The 13,574-nt window shown below is 41.6% G+C and overlaps 1 protein-coding gene across 1 annotated transcript; it reads left to right on the forward strand.

Annotated features, from left to right (window-relative positions):
- Window positions 1-3,336: 3,336 nt before the first annotated feature.
- LOC124699625 (putative F-box/FBD/LRR-repeat protein At2g05300) lies at window positions 3,337-7,334 on the forward strand. The gene is made up of 6 exons (XM_047231899.1): window positions 3,337-3,550; window positions 3,626-4,392; window positions 4,889-5,050; window positions 5,142-5,340; window positions 6,036-6,200; window positions 7,300-7,334. Exons 2-3 carry the CDS (start codon window positions 3,662-3,664, stop codon window positions 4,935-4,937), a joined length of 780 nt encoding a protein of 259 aa, XP_047087855.1. The 5' UTR covers window positions 3,337-3,550; window positions 3,626-3,661; the 3' UTR covers window positions 4,938-5,050; window positions 5,142-5,340; window positions 6,036-6,200; window positions 7,300-7,334.
- Window positions 7,335-13,574: the final 6,240 nt, after the last annotated feature.

Below are 13,574 nucleotides of genomic sequence, written 5' to 3' on the forward strand. Positions count from 1 at the left end.
GATACAACCAATAGTTTTGCTAGTCCATAGAATACTAGATAGGTATACGAACTTCAATTGGATGAAGTGAGTATCGCGGAGTTGGAATCTTCACCAGATGAAAATAGTCAAAGAGTTTTTGGTTTCATCAGAGACGATGAAGAGGCTTGCGTTTGCAAGAAATTAAGTGGGAGCGCTGAGACATATTTATAATACTTATGTAGATGACATATAGTTGGTTATAAATAATGTAATTATATACTTGATTAAAAGGTTTCATTGAGAATTAACTTTAATGAAAGGATAAGGACTAAAACATATTTAGTGTCAAGATCTATGAAGATAGATTAAAACACATAATAAGTTTAAGTCAAAGTACATAGAATGGATATTGAAGTAGTTCAATATAGAAATATTAAGAAAATATTCTTGTCATGTGAAGGTTTAACAAGACTTGAGTGTATCTGACACTCAATGAGTAAAAACACATGAGTGATTATAGATCACAAATAATATGTACACAATCAGATGTCATGTGCTCTTAAAATTTTTATGAGCATGTACCAGAATGATTCATGTGATGATCATTGAAAAACAGTAAGAATATTCTTGAGTACTTAAGAAGAAACCAAGGATATATATATATTATTTTGTATGGGGTAATGACAAACAAATCGTTGTAATGTGTTGCACCGATATTTGTTTGGTCACATATGAAAATAAATCTCAATCTCAAATAGGCTAAGTGTTGTTTAAAAGGTAGCACAATGAGCTAGAATAAGTCTATGCTAGATTTAGATGTGTTCTAAATATTGTGACGGATTCTACAAAAGAAGGCGAGAGCATGTCATTGTTTTGACAATGACTGAGGATGTTAAGTCAAGAAGTTCTTTGAGAACTTGGTGTAGTTCCGATAGTGTCAGAACTTTGAAGCTATATTGTGTATGACAATATTAGTGACATATTTCAGACCGCGGAATTAAGGTTCCACCAGAGGACTGAACATATAAGAATAAATGCCGACTCATTTGGAAAATGAGTGATGCGTTGAGACGCAAATGAATTGCAAAATACATACATTTCTGAGCGTGTCAGATCCGTTGACTAAAACTTTTCCCGTGAGCAATACATGATAAAGCACCGGAAGGCCAAGGTGTTATATCTTTACAAATGTAAACTAGATTATTGACTCTAGTGCAAGTGGGAGACTGAAGGAGATATGCCCTAGAGGCAATAATAAAGTGGTTATTATTTATATCTTTATGTTTATGATAAATGTTTATATATCATGCTATAATTGTATTAACCGAAACATTAGTACATGTGTGATATGTAGACAAACAAAGAGTCCCTAGTATGCCTCTTAACTAGCTTGTTGATTAATGGATGATTAGTTTCATAATCATGAACATTGGATGTTATTAATAACAAGGTTATATCATTGTATGAATGATGTAATGGACACACCCAATTAAGCGTAGCATAAGATCTCGTCATTAAGTTATTTGCTATAAGCTTTCGATACATAGTTGCCTAGTCCTTATGACCATGAGATCATGTAAATCACTTATACCGGAAAGGTACTTTGATTACATCAAACGCCACCTGCGTAAATGGGTGGTTATAAAGGTGGGATTAAGTATCCGGAAACTATGAGTTGAGGCATATGGATCAACGATGGGATTTGTCCATCCCGATGACGGATAGATATACTCCGGGCCCTCTCGGTGGAATGTCGTCTAATGTCTTGCAAGCATATGAATAAGTTCATAAGAGACCACATACCACGGTACGAGTAAAGAGTACTTGTCGAGAGACGAGGTTGAACAAGGTATAGAGTGATACCGAAGATCAAACCTCGGACAAGTAAAATATCGCGTGACAAAGGGAATTGGTATCGTATGTGAATGGTTCATTCGATCACTAAAGTCATCGTTGAATATGTGGGAACCATTATGGATCTCCAGATCCCGCTATTGGTTATTGGTCGGAGTGAGTACTCAACCATGTTCGCATAGTTCACGAACCGTAGGGTGACACACTTAAAGTTGGATGTTGAAATGGTAGAACTTGAATATGGAATGGAGTTCGAATATTTGTTCGGAGTCCTGGATGAGATCCCGGACATCACGAGGAGTTCCGGAATGGTCCGGAGAATAAGATTCATATATAGGAAGTCATATTCCAAGTTTGGAAATGATCCGGTGCATTTATGATAGGTTCTAGAAGGTTCTAGAAAAGTCCGGAAGAAATCACCATGGAAAGTAGAGTCCCGGAGGGACTCCACCTTGCATGACCAGCCAACCCTAAAGGGGAGGAGTCCAAGGTGGACTCCCCTAGGGTGGCCGGCCAACCCACCTCAAGGAAAGGTGGGAGTCCCACCTTGGGTAGGACTCCCTCCTTGAGTAGGTTTCCCACATATGGGAGGTTTTAGTGTTGGGGTCTTATTCGAAGACTTGGACTAGAACTCTTGGTGCTTCCACCTATATAATGAGGGGCATAGGAGAGGGGGCTGATCACTTCAAGCCTCAGCCTTGGCCGCACCCCTTAGAGGGCCGGCGCCCAACCCCCCTCTCTCCCCAAACCCTAGCGGTCTCTCTCCTCCACCACATCCCGCACGCTTAGCGAAGCTCCGCCGGATTTCTCCACCACCACCGACACCACGCCGTCGTGCCGTCGGATTCAAGAGGAGCTACTACTTCCGCTGCCCGCCGGAACGGGGATGTGGACGTCGTCTTCATCAACAACCGAACGTGTGACCGAGTACGGAGGTGCTGCCCGTTCGTGGCGCCGAAGCGATCGTGATCAAGATCTTCTACGCGCTTTTGCAAGCGGCAAGTGAACGTCTACCGCAGCAACAAGAGCCTCATCTTGTAGGCTTTGGAATCTCTTCAAGGGTGAGACTCGATAAACCCCTCGTTGCTACCGTCTTCTAGATTGCATCTTGGCTTGGATTGCGTGTTCGCGGTAGGAAAATTTTTGTTTTCTATGCAACGTTATCCTACAGAAAATCGGTGCGTCTGGCTGCTAGACGGAGCCCACACTCGTTTTCTGACTTGCCGTGAGGCGTCGGCGTGCCTGATTCGCGCCCTATGCTAAGGGAGCGGCAGAGAGTTATCGGTGATTCTATTGGACTCGAAAACTAGCCGGCACCTTTTAAGCATAGTGCAACCCAAAAACTACACCGGCACTAAATCTCTGTCGGGGCCGCTATCGGCCGGGCCGGTGGAGATGAAACTAAACTCTTGCATCAAACAAGATAGTATTTGAATTTCATCATGGAATTTTGCTTTGGTAAAAATATCATTTTGGCCTGTCTTGTCAAATGAATGGTCTCGCTGTCTGCCATAACTTTTCCCCTCTGCTCGACGAGGCTTGTTAATGGAGGACTCAGGCCGGCGCTTGACTCTTCTCCTCCTCGTCTTGCTTTCTCCCACCGTCCCCCGAACCACTAACTCGCCGGAGAAGGGTTTAAATATCTGCGGAAGGGGAGCTTGTTTGATGCTCGGAGAAGCGAGCGCCTTCCGCATCGCCGCCGCCGGCGTCCACTAGAGCTGAGGTACTTACTACGGTAAGAATACTGGATCATCCCCACAATTTTCCGCCTGGTTGCTCTGTCTGATTCCGTCCCCCAACACCCCCGCAGCTTGGCTGCTCCGGCGCGGGCCACCTGTTCGACGGAATGGCTGAGAGGTCCGAAGACGACGGAGACAGCAAACCGGATCTGGTCGGCGGCGAGGACCACATCGGCGCCCTCCCGGACGTGCTCCTCCAGCAGGTGCTGTCGCTCCTGCCCTCTCGCGAGGCCGTGCGGACGTGCGTGCTCGCCGCCCGCTGGCGCACGCTCTGGAAGGCCGTGCCCTCCATCCGTATCAACTCTGCCGGCGAGATATACCGCAACCCTCTGGCGCTGAGCATGTTTGCCAATTACCTGCTTCTCCTCCGCGACCGGACGGCCCTGCATGAATGCGAGATCAACTCGTACTACGGCGGGGACACCGAGGAGGCGTTCCGCTACATCGAGCTCTGGATGCGTTATGCTGTGTCGTGCCAAGCTCGGGTGCTCCGGGTTCATGTCAAAAATGAGCTCAAGGACCTGTGTCTGTCAAACGTGTCTCTTCTCACCCAGCACCTGGCAAGGCTGGGGCTCTGCAGCGTTGAGGTTGGGGGACGCTTCCTGGATTTTTCGGGCTGCCCGGCACTGAAGGTCTTGAAGATGGAACATTGCACGATAAACGCCGGGAGGATCTCGTCACTATCGCTAAGCCATCTCATCATCTGCTATGGAAGTTTTATAGCCAATGGCCGCACTCGCATCTCTGCCCCAAGTCTTGTTACCTTGGAACTAGACGAGTTTATGGGTTATACTCCTCTGCTTGAGCCTATGCCGTCACTGATAAGGGCATTTCTCAGGTTTGGAGAAACCTGTCGTGATCGTTGTGATAACGATAATTTCTTTGGGGACTGTGGCAGTCAGTTTTGTGGTGGTTGCTCCTATAGTAAGTACTATTACGGCAATCACGATTGTGTGCTTCTTCAAGGTTTATCGGGGACAAAGAATTTAGAGTTAATAAGTCAATCTCAATTGGTATGCCTGCATTTTTCCTTACTACTGTACTGTTGTTCTTTGCCATCTGGTACACCTGTTCTTCAAATCAGTTTATGGTTGTTACCAGTCCTCACTTTAAATTGCTAATGTACCTATGAATACATGCCTTTCTTAAATAAAAAATGGTTGTATGCTCTATTTGCAAACTTCACTAAAGCAGAACCTTGAAAGATGGGCTGTGGGTATAAACATCTGAACACCCATGGAAAAATAATACCTGCACAGAAACATATACATATTAAATTAATACGTCTGAAATTGTATCTTGAATAGTTATTTAATCCTCTACACTTTCTCCAGTTTATCGGCAGGATGGATTTTAAATGGCACGTTATGTTTAGCCAGTTGAAAACATTGTTGCTTAGTGAGTGGTGTATGGCTGCAGACTTCAGTGGACTAATTTACTTTGTCCAGCACTCGCCAGTTCTAGAGAGGCTTACCCTTCATCTTAAATATAATGAGGTATATGATACTCAAGAATTGTAGATTTTTTCTTTGAAGTTATTTCCATGTGTTGTTGATTAATTTCAGTAAAATATATTGTTTGCTGCAGGAAGAATCTGCAATCGAAACAGAAGAAAGCTACAACCCAAGGCAACGATTCTTGGTATCGAAGCATCTAAAGGTAGTTGAAATCAAATGTCGCAAAGAAGACGAAAAGATTCACCACATTGTAAAGATCCTTGGTACCCATGGAGTACCTCCTGAGCGCATTAACATCAAGCCGAATTTCCATGATTATGGCCTCGGGTGTAAGTAACTAACTACACATGTTACTAAATTATGTTTATGTAATATGTATGCGTGTCCTTAAATTAGCATTGGGCAAAATTATTTGATTAATTTAGAAAATTTAAGTTTGAACTTCGCATTACTTAAAAATTGGAAAAGTAAGCATCCATCATTCGGTGAATCTAGAAATGAGGAAGTTTCTATTCGACTGTTACGTCACATCCACCTAACATATATCAGTAAATATCTAAAGCTAAGCTCTAGCATCATTTGGGCTTAATTTACCATTTGTGCTACTTAGCATACCCAATATCAACCTTATTGACCCCATCTCTCGGGCAACAACTACAGCCGCGTCAGATGTTTGTTGGCTGTTATATCATGCCTATATTGTTTTGACTTGTGAGAGGATAATGTTTGATTAGCATAGCAATCACAGTTATGTACCAAATTAGTCCATATTATATTATTATAATGAGATAGTTTTGCCTTGAGGTGCTCTTAGTTTTCTTCGAGGACAAGGGCGGTTGTCAATTAATAGAGCGCTCATCTAGCATTCACATAACTAGAACAAGCTTTTATGTGGGCCAATCATTCAATTGAGTTTTGTATAAAATATTTTCTGCATTTAGTGTGGCTTTTCCATTTCTGTGATTGTACCTTCCCATTTTTTAGTGTGGCCTTTCATAACTTGTATCTTTTATTCTTTATACAGGTTTCAGTTTTGAGTAAAAGTAGTTCAGCTAGTCAACTAGTATCTTGCTCATTTGCACTGTATGCCACTAAATTTGGTGCCATGAGGTTGCTGCGTTCTGTCTACCGGGGTTGGATCATGCGCCTCTATATTCCTTTCTGAAGAACTCAATATAGAATTTCTTATGTGAGTTGCTTGGATGCACTAGTGTACATCTAAATAGATTTCTTGTTTCCTGAACTTGATATCTGGTCTGAACTGATTTCCGTGTTGGATGTCTGAGTTTTATTTAGTTGTTTCAGGACTTATCTAGCACTATAACTTATGTTGATATGTATCGTCCTATGAAGTAAACTTTGATGATGCTTAAAGACGTTTTGCAGACTATGTATTTACCTCAAAATATTTGGCAATGCTCAGGGGATGCGAATAGATTGGAGTTCTTTGGTGGATAGTAAATTCATGGGAAAATATTGAACACTTAAAAAATCTAATTTTTATTTTTTGACAGTGTACATATTTGTGTCTTTTACATGTCAGCAAATTTTCTTGTAGAAAAAACATGTGCTGTGTTGTGGAAAAAATATTATACTGTAAAAAGCAATTTTGAAGCACAAAATTATATTTTTGCACAGGTTGCAAAAAAATATAATATTTTCTTTGTACTTTGTGGGAACATAGGACATGAAGATGTAGATGTGATAATTTTCTATATATTCTTATATGTAAAAAGCCCTTATAAAAGCAGGAGCATATGCTCTTGGGCACCGATTTGAATTTCCAAATCTTGACATATAATAAAATGCAGAAACATTTTACTACATGATTTCATCGATAGAAAGAGTTGAGTTGAAAAGGTACATGATACTACATGAACCACTACTAGAAAATTGCCTATTAGTGGCGCACCTAAAATTGTTAGCAGTGGGTGCACCTAAAATGGTTAGCAGTGGGTGCGCCACTAGCCCTAAAATGGTTAGCAGTGGATGCGCCACTAGCCCACTACTGTCACGCTGCTGGTAAGTGTTAGTAGGTGCGCCACTGTTAGCCCTGCTTAGTGTGCCACTGCTAATCTTTAGGGTGTTAACCTTGCTTAGTGCGGCACTACTAATCTTTATGGTGCATCATTAGTAAAATTTTGAAATTTGAATCTAGATCCAGATCTAGATCTAGGACCATATTTTCGTGATTTTTTTGCTCTTTTTTTTACTTGTTTTTGTTTTTTTGAATTATTTGTCCCGTTCATCTAGCACCAATTTTTTGCTCGTTTTGTTTTCCCAATTAGATGGGCCATGGGAGAGGTTGGAGGATGGAAAAGAGAGGGAGGAGAGGATGGAAAGGAAAGAGGATGGTGAGGCGAGAAGAGGATGGAGAATGGAGGAGAAGAGAGGAGAGGAGGGTCGCCGGAGTGCTTGGAAGAGAGGAGGAAAGGGCGCCGGAATGGAGGAGGAGGAGGAGGAGGAGGAGGAGAGGATTGAGGAGAGGATGGAGGAGAAGAGTAGGAGAGGAATCTAAGGAGGAGCGAGGCGGGCGGTGGATAAGATGGTAGTGGGGGTAGGTGGTGGCCGACCATTTTGAATTTCGATGGAGGAAAAGTTAGCAATGGCGCACCTCTTCATGGTGCGCCACTGCTATTTTCTTTGAAATTTTTCATCAAAATCTTAAAGCTGAAAAAAGTCTTGTTTCCTTTTCGATTATTGAGAATAAAAAAATTCGCTAAACGACTTTAGGTGGTTGAATTCAGATGTAAATTTTTGCGTGGCTACATTTTCATATAAAACCCGTTTTCATCGAAGGTCGTATGCAACCATAAAAACTGTTTTATCGATGCATGATGCAATTTTGCATAATATATCGAAATTTATTTTTGTCAATTTCACTTGCAACTAGATGACATAAGGACATCTCCAAGGATTTTTTTGTGATTTTTTTATCAAATTTTTTTTTGAAAACTACAAAGGCAATCCAGTGGGTGTGGGAAGAATTTTTTGCCCCCTAGCAATGGCGCACCGTGCGCCACTATTATCTCACATAGCAGTGGCCCACCATGCAGTGGCGCACCACTGGTAAGCCTAGAGAGGGGGTGGGCCAAGCAGAATTTTAGCAGTGGTGCATGTGCGACCTGATGCGTCACTGCTAAGAGGGTTAGTGGTGATGTATCTCTTTCTAGTGCGCACTAGCATGATGCATCACTTGTAGTGATCTTACAGCTAGACTGTTTTGTAGTAGTGAACCGTGTGAATTACATGTTTATATTAAAGTGGTTAATGTAAGTAGACCCCGTGAATTAGTACTGGTCGGGTTATAACTCCAAATGTTGTTGAGTTCTACATTAGCACGATTTTTTTTTCACTCTTAAATGCTACGTCCTCTGTTTACTATTATAAGATGTAGGAGATTTTTTAAATAATGCAAATTAATTAGTATAATTTTCAGAAATAATGCGTGTTTTTAAACTTTTTCGAATCTAAGATTCAGTCGGTCATACGGCGACCGATCGGCCACACGTACGCTGATAGGATCATATTAGGTTTTACCCGCTGCCGATTAGAGCAAATAGCGTGAGCTGAGCTAGTGTACCTACACGGATTGACTGATTGATCACGCAACAAATAATCTAGCTTGCTCAGGATGAAGAGAAGTGGTTTTAGGTTTTAAACATGAAAATTTTAAAAACCTCCCAAAGCTTCATTTTAGAGTGACTAAGAAGGATACAGGCTTCCCTTCTCATTTTCATGTTTTAAACTTGTTTAAATCTTGGTCAAACCTAGGATTTGACCAAGATTCAAATGGGCATAAAAATTCAGAAAAAATCAAAAGAATGAAAAACCAAAGCACATAGCACCTCTAACTGAATTTATTCGACACTAGCTAAAAACATCTCCAGCCGCGTCCCCCAAAGCGTCCCCCAAAGCAATTTGGGGCGCGCCGGACAAAAAAACCATTCCAGCCGCGTCCCCCAAAGCCCATTTTTGTCCGGCGCGCCCCGATACGGTGTCCGGCGCCCCGAGCCCGTCCCCGTCCCACAGGGGACACTCCGGGCACGCCGGACACAACGAAAAGCGAGGCGGGCTCCCACATGTCGGCGACTATTTGCATAAACCGTTGTTTCGCGCCTCTTTTCTCGTCGCTCCTTCCTTCCCGCGCCTCTGATGTCTACGGGTGCTTCTATTCTTGTAGACAGTGTTGGGCCTCCAAGAGCAGAGGTTTGTAGAACAGCAGCAAGTTTCCCTTAAGTGGATCACCCAAGGTTTATCGAACTCAGGGAGGAAGAGGTCAAAGATATCCCTCTCATGCAACCCTGCAACCACAAAGCAAGAAGTCTCTTGTGTCCCCAACACACCTAATAGGTGCACTAGTTCGGCGAAGAGATAGTTAAATACAGGTGGTATGAATAAATGTGAGCAGTAGCAACGGCACCAGAAAAGTGCTTTGCTGTCCGGGACTGGTGTGTGGTTGATGGTAATAATATTGCAGGAAGTATAGATGCGATAAAAACAGTAAACAAACAGCGACAGCGGTATTTAGGAACAAGGCCTAGGGATCATACTTTCACTAGTGGACACTCTCAACATTGATCACATAACATAATAAATAGATAGATGCTAGACTCTACACCCTCTTGTTGGATGATGAACACCACTAAGCGTGTAGGATTACACGAACCCTCAATGCTAGGAGTTAACAAGCTCCACAATATTCAATGTTCATATTTAAATAACCTTAGAGTGCATGACAGATCAACATAACCAAACCAAGTACTAACATAGCATGCACACTCGTCACCTTCACGCTACGAAAGGAGGAATAGATCACATCAATACCATCATAACAATAGTTAACTTCATAATCTACAAGAGATCACAATCATAGCCTACGCCAAGTACTACACGATGCACACACTTGTCACCATTACACCGTGCGGGAGGAATAAACTACTTTAATAACATCACTAGAGTAGCACACAGATATATTGTGATACAAAACACATTGCAATCATAAAGAGATATAAATAAGCACTTCACTATGCCATTCATAACGAGTGAATAAGTATTACGTGAAATATAGCCTAAGAGACCCACACGGTGCACACACTGTCACCTTTACACACGTGGGACAAGGAGTCTCCCGGAGATCACATAAGTAAAATCCACTTGACTAGCATAATGACATCTAGATTACAAGCATCATCATATGAATCTCAATCATGTAAGGCAGCTCATGAGATTATTGTATTGAAGTACATAGGAAGAGAGATTAACCACATAGCTACCGGTACAGCCCTTAGCCTCGATGGAGAACTACTCCCTCCTCATGGGAGACGAGCGGCGTTGATGGAGATGGCGGTGGTGTCGATGGAGGAGCCTTCAGGGGCACTTCCCCGTCCGGCGGCGTGCGGGAACAGAGACTCATGTCCCCCAGATCTTGGCTTCGCGATGGCGGCGGCTCTGGAAGGTTTTCTCTGGTTTCATCGAACGTGATAGGGTTTTCGCGACGGAGACCTTAAGTAGGCGGAAGGGCGGCCTCGGAGGGGGCCTGGTGGGCCCACACACTAGGGGGGCGCGCCCCACCCCTTGGCCGCGCCGCCCTGTGGGGTGGGGACCCCCTGGCTCCTCTCCGGTACTTCTTCAATGCTCTGGAACCTTCCGGGAAAAATAGGATGTTGGGCGTTGATTTCGTCCGATTCCGAGAATATTTCCTTACTAGGATTTCTGGAACCAAAAACAGCAGAAAACATGAACTGGCACTTCGGCATCTCATCAATAGGTTAGTTCCGGAAAACGCATCAAAACGATGTAAAGTGTGTATAAAACATGTAAGTATCATCATAAAAGTAGCATGGAACATAAGAAATTATAGATACGTTTGAGACGTATCAAGCATCCCCAAGCTTAGTTCCTACTCGCCCTCGAGTAGGTAAGCGATAACAAAGATAATTTCTTAAGTGACATGCTATCATAATCTTGATCAATACTATTGTAAAGCATATGAGATGAGTGCAGCGATTCGAAGCAATGATGAAGATAATGAGTAAACTAATGAATCATACTGCAAAGACTTTTCATGAATAATACTTTCAAGACAAGCATCAATAAGACTTGCATAAGAGTTACTCATAAAGCAATAGATTCAAAGTAAAGGCATTGAAGCAACACAAAGGAAGATATAAGCTTCAGCGGTTGCTTTCAACTTCAACATATTTATCTCATGGATAATTGTCAACACAAAGCAATATAACAAGTGCAATAAGTAAACATGTAAGAATCAATGCACACAGTTGATACAAGTGTTTGCTTCTAAGATAGAAAGAATGGGTGAACTGACTCAACAATAAAGTAAAAGATAGGCCCTTCGCGAGAGGAAGCATTGATTACTATATTTGTGCTAGAGCTTTTCATTTTGAAAACAAGAAACAATTTTGTCAACGGTAGTAATAAAGCATATGTGTTATGTATAAGATATCTTATAAGTTGCAAGCCTCATGCATAGTATACCAATAGTGCTCGCACCTTGTCCTAATTAGCTTGGATTAACATGGATTATCATTGCATAGCATATGTTTCAACCAAGTGTCACAAAGGGGTACCTCTATGCCGCTCTGTACAAAGGTCTAAGGAGAAAGCTCGCATTGGATTTCTCGCTTTTGGTTATTCTCAACTTAGACATCCATACTAGGGACAACATAGACAACAGATAATGGACTCCTCTTTAATGCATAAGCATACAACAACGAGTTAAAATTCTCATAAGAGATTGAGGATTAGTTGTCCACACTTCGAAACTTCCACCATGAATCATGGCTTTAGTTAGCGGCCCAATGTTCTTCTCTAACGAGTATGCATACTCAAACCATTTGATCATGAAAATCGCGCTTACTTCGAGACAAGACAAACATGCATAGCAACTCACATGATATTCAACAAAGGTAAAAGAGTTGATGGCGTCCCCAGAAACATGGTTACCGCTCAACAAGCAACTTATTAAGAAATAAGACACATAAGTACATATTCTTCACCACGATAGTTTTTAAGGCTATTTTTTCCCATGAGCTATATATTGCAAAGGTAGAGGATTAGAAATTTAAAGGTAGCACTCAAGCAATTTACTTTGGAATGGCAGAGAAATACCATGTGGTAGGTAGGTATGGTGGACACAAATGACATGGTTATTGGCTCAAGGATTTGGATGCACGAGAAGAATTCCTCTCAATACAAGGCTAGGCTAGCAAGGTTGTTTGAAGCAAACTCAAGTATAAAAGGTGCAGCAAAGCTCACATATGAACATATTGTAACTATTATAAGACTTTACATTGTCTCCTTGTTGTTCAAACACCTTAACCAGAAAATATCTAGACTCTAGAGAAACTAATCATGCAAACCAAATTTTAACAAGCTCTATGTAGTTCTTCATTAATAGGTACAAAGTACATGATGCAAGAGGTTAAACAAGATCTATATGAGCACAACAATTGCCAAGTATCACATTATTCAAGACATTAAACCATTTTACCACATGCGGCATTTTCCGTTTCCAACCATATAGCAATGAATGAAATAGTTCAGATTTCGCAATGAACATTAAAGATAAAGCTAAGAACATATGTGTTCATACGAAACAGCGGAGCGTGTCTCTCTCCCACACAAGCATTTATTCAAACAAAAACAAAAACAAAAACAAACAGACGCTCCAAGTAAAGTACATAAGATGTGACCGAATAAAAATATAGTTTCAAGGGAGGAACTCTGATAAAGTTGTCGATGAAGAAGGGGATGCCTTGGGCATCCCCAAGCTTAGATGCTTGAGTCTTCTTGAAATATGCAGGGATGAACCACCGGGGCATCCCCAAGCTTAGAATTTTCACTCTTCTTGATCATATTGTATCATCCTCCTCTCTTGACCCTTGAAAACTTCCTCCACACCAAACTTAAAACAAACTCATTAGAGGGTTAGTGCATAATCAAAAATTCACATGTTCAGAGGTGACACAATCATTCTTAACACTTATGGACATTGCTCAAAGCTACTCGGAAGGTAATGGAACAAAGAAATCCATCCAACACAGCGAAAGAGGCAATGCGAAATAAAAGGCAGAATCTGTCAAAACAGAACAGTCTGTAAAGACGAATTTTAAAGAGGCACCAGACTTGCTTAAATGAAAATGCTAAAATTGAATGAAAGTTGCGTACATATCTGAGGATTACTCACGTAAATTGGCATAATTTTTCTGAGTTACCTACAGATAATTAGGCCCAGATTCGTGACAGCAAGAAATCTGTTTCTGCGCAGTAATCCAAATCTAGTATGAACCTTACTATCAAAGACTTTACTTGGCACACCAATGCAACAAAACTAAGATAAGGAGAGGTTGCTACAGTAGTAACAACTTCCAAGACTCAAATAAAAAACAAAGGTACTGTAGTAAAATAAACACATGGGTTATCTCCCAAGAAGTGCTTTCTTTATAGCCATTAAGATGGGCTCAATAATTTCAATGATGCACTCCCAAGAAATAAGAGTTGAGGCAAAAGAGAGCATCAAGAAGCAAATTCAAAACACATT

Source organism: Lolium rigidum, chromosome 3 (genome assembly GCF_022539505.1).
Source record: "Lolium rigidum isolate FL_2022 chromosome 3, APGP_CSIRO_Lrig_0.1, whole genome shotgun sequence".
In the NCBI taxonomy this organism is placed as follows: domain Eukaryota; kingdom Viridiplantae; phylum Streptophyta; class Magnoliopsida; order Poales; family Poaceae; genus Lolium; species Lolium rigidum.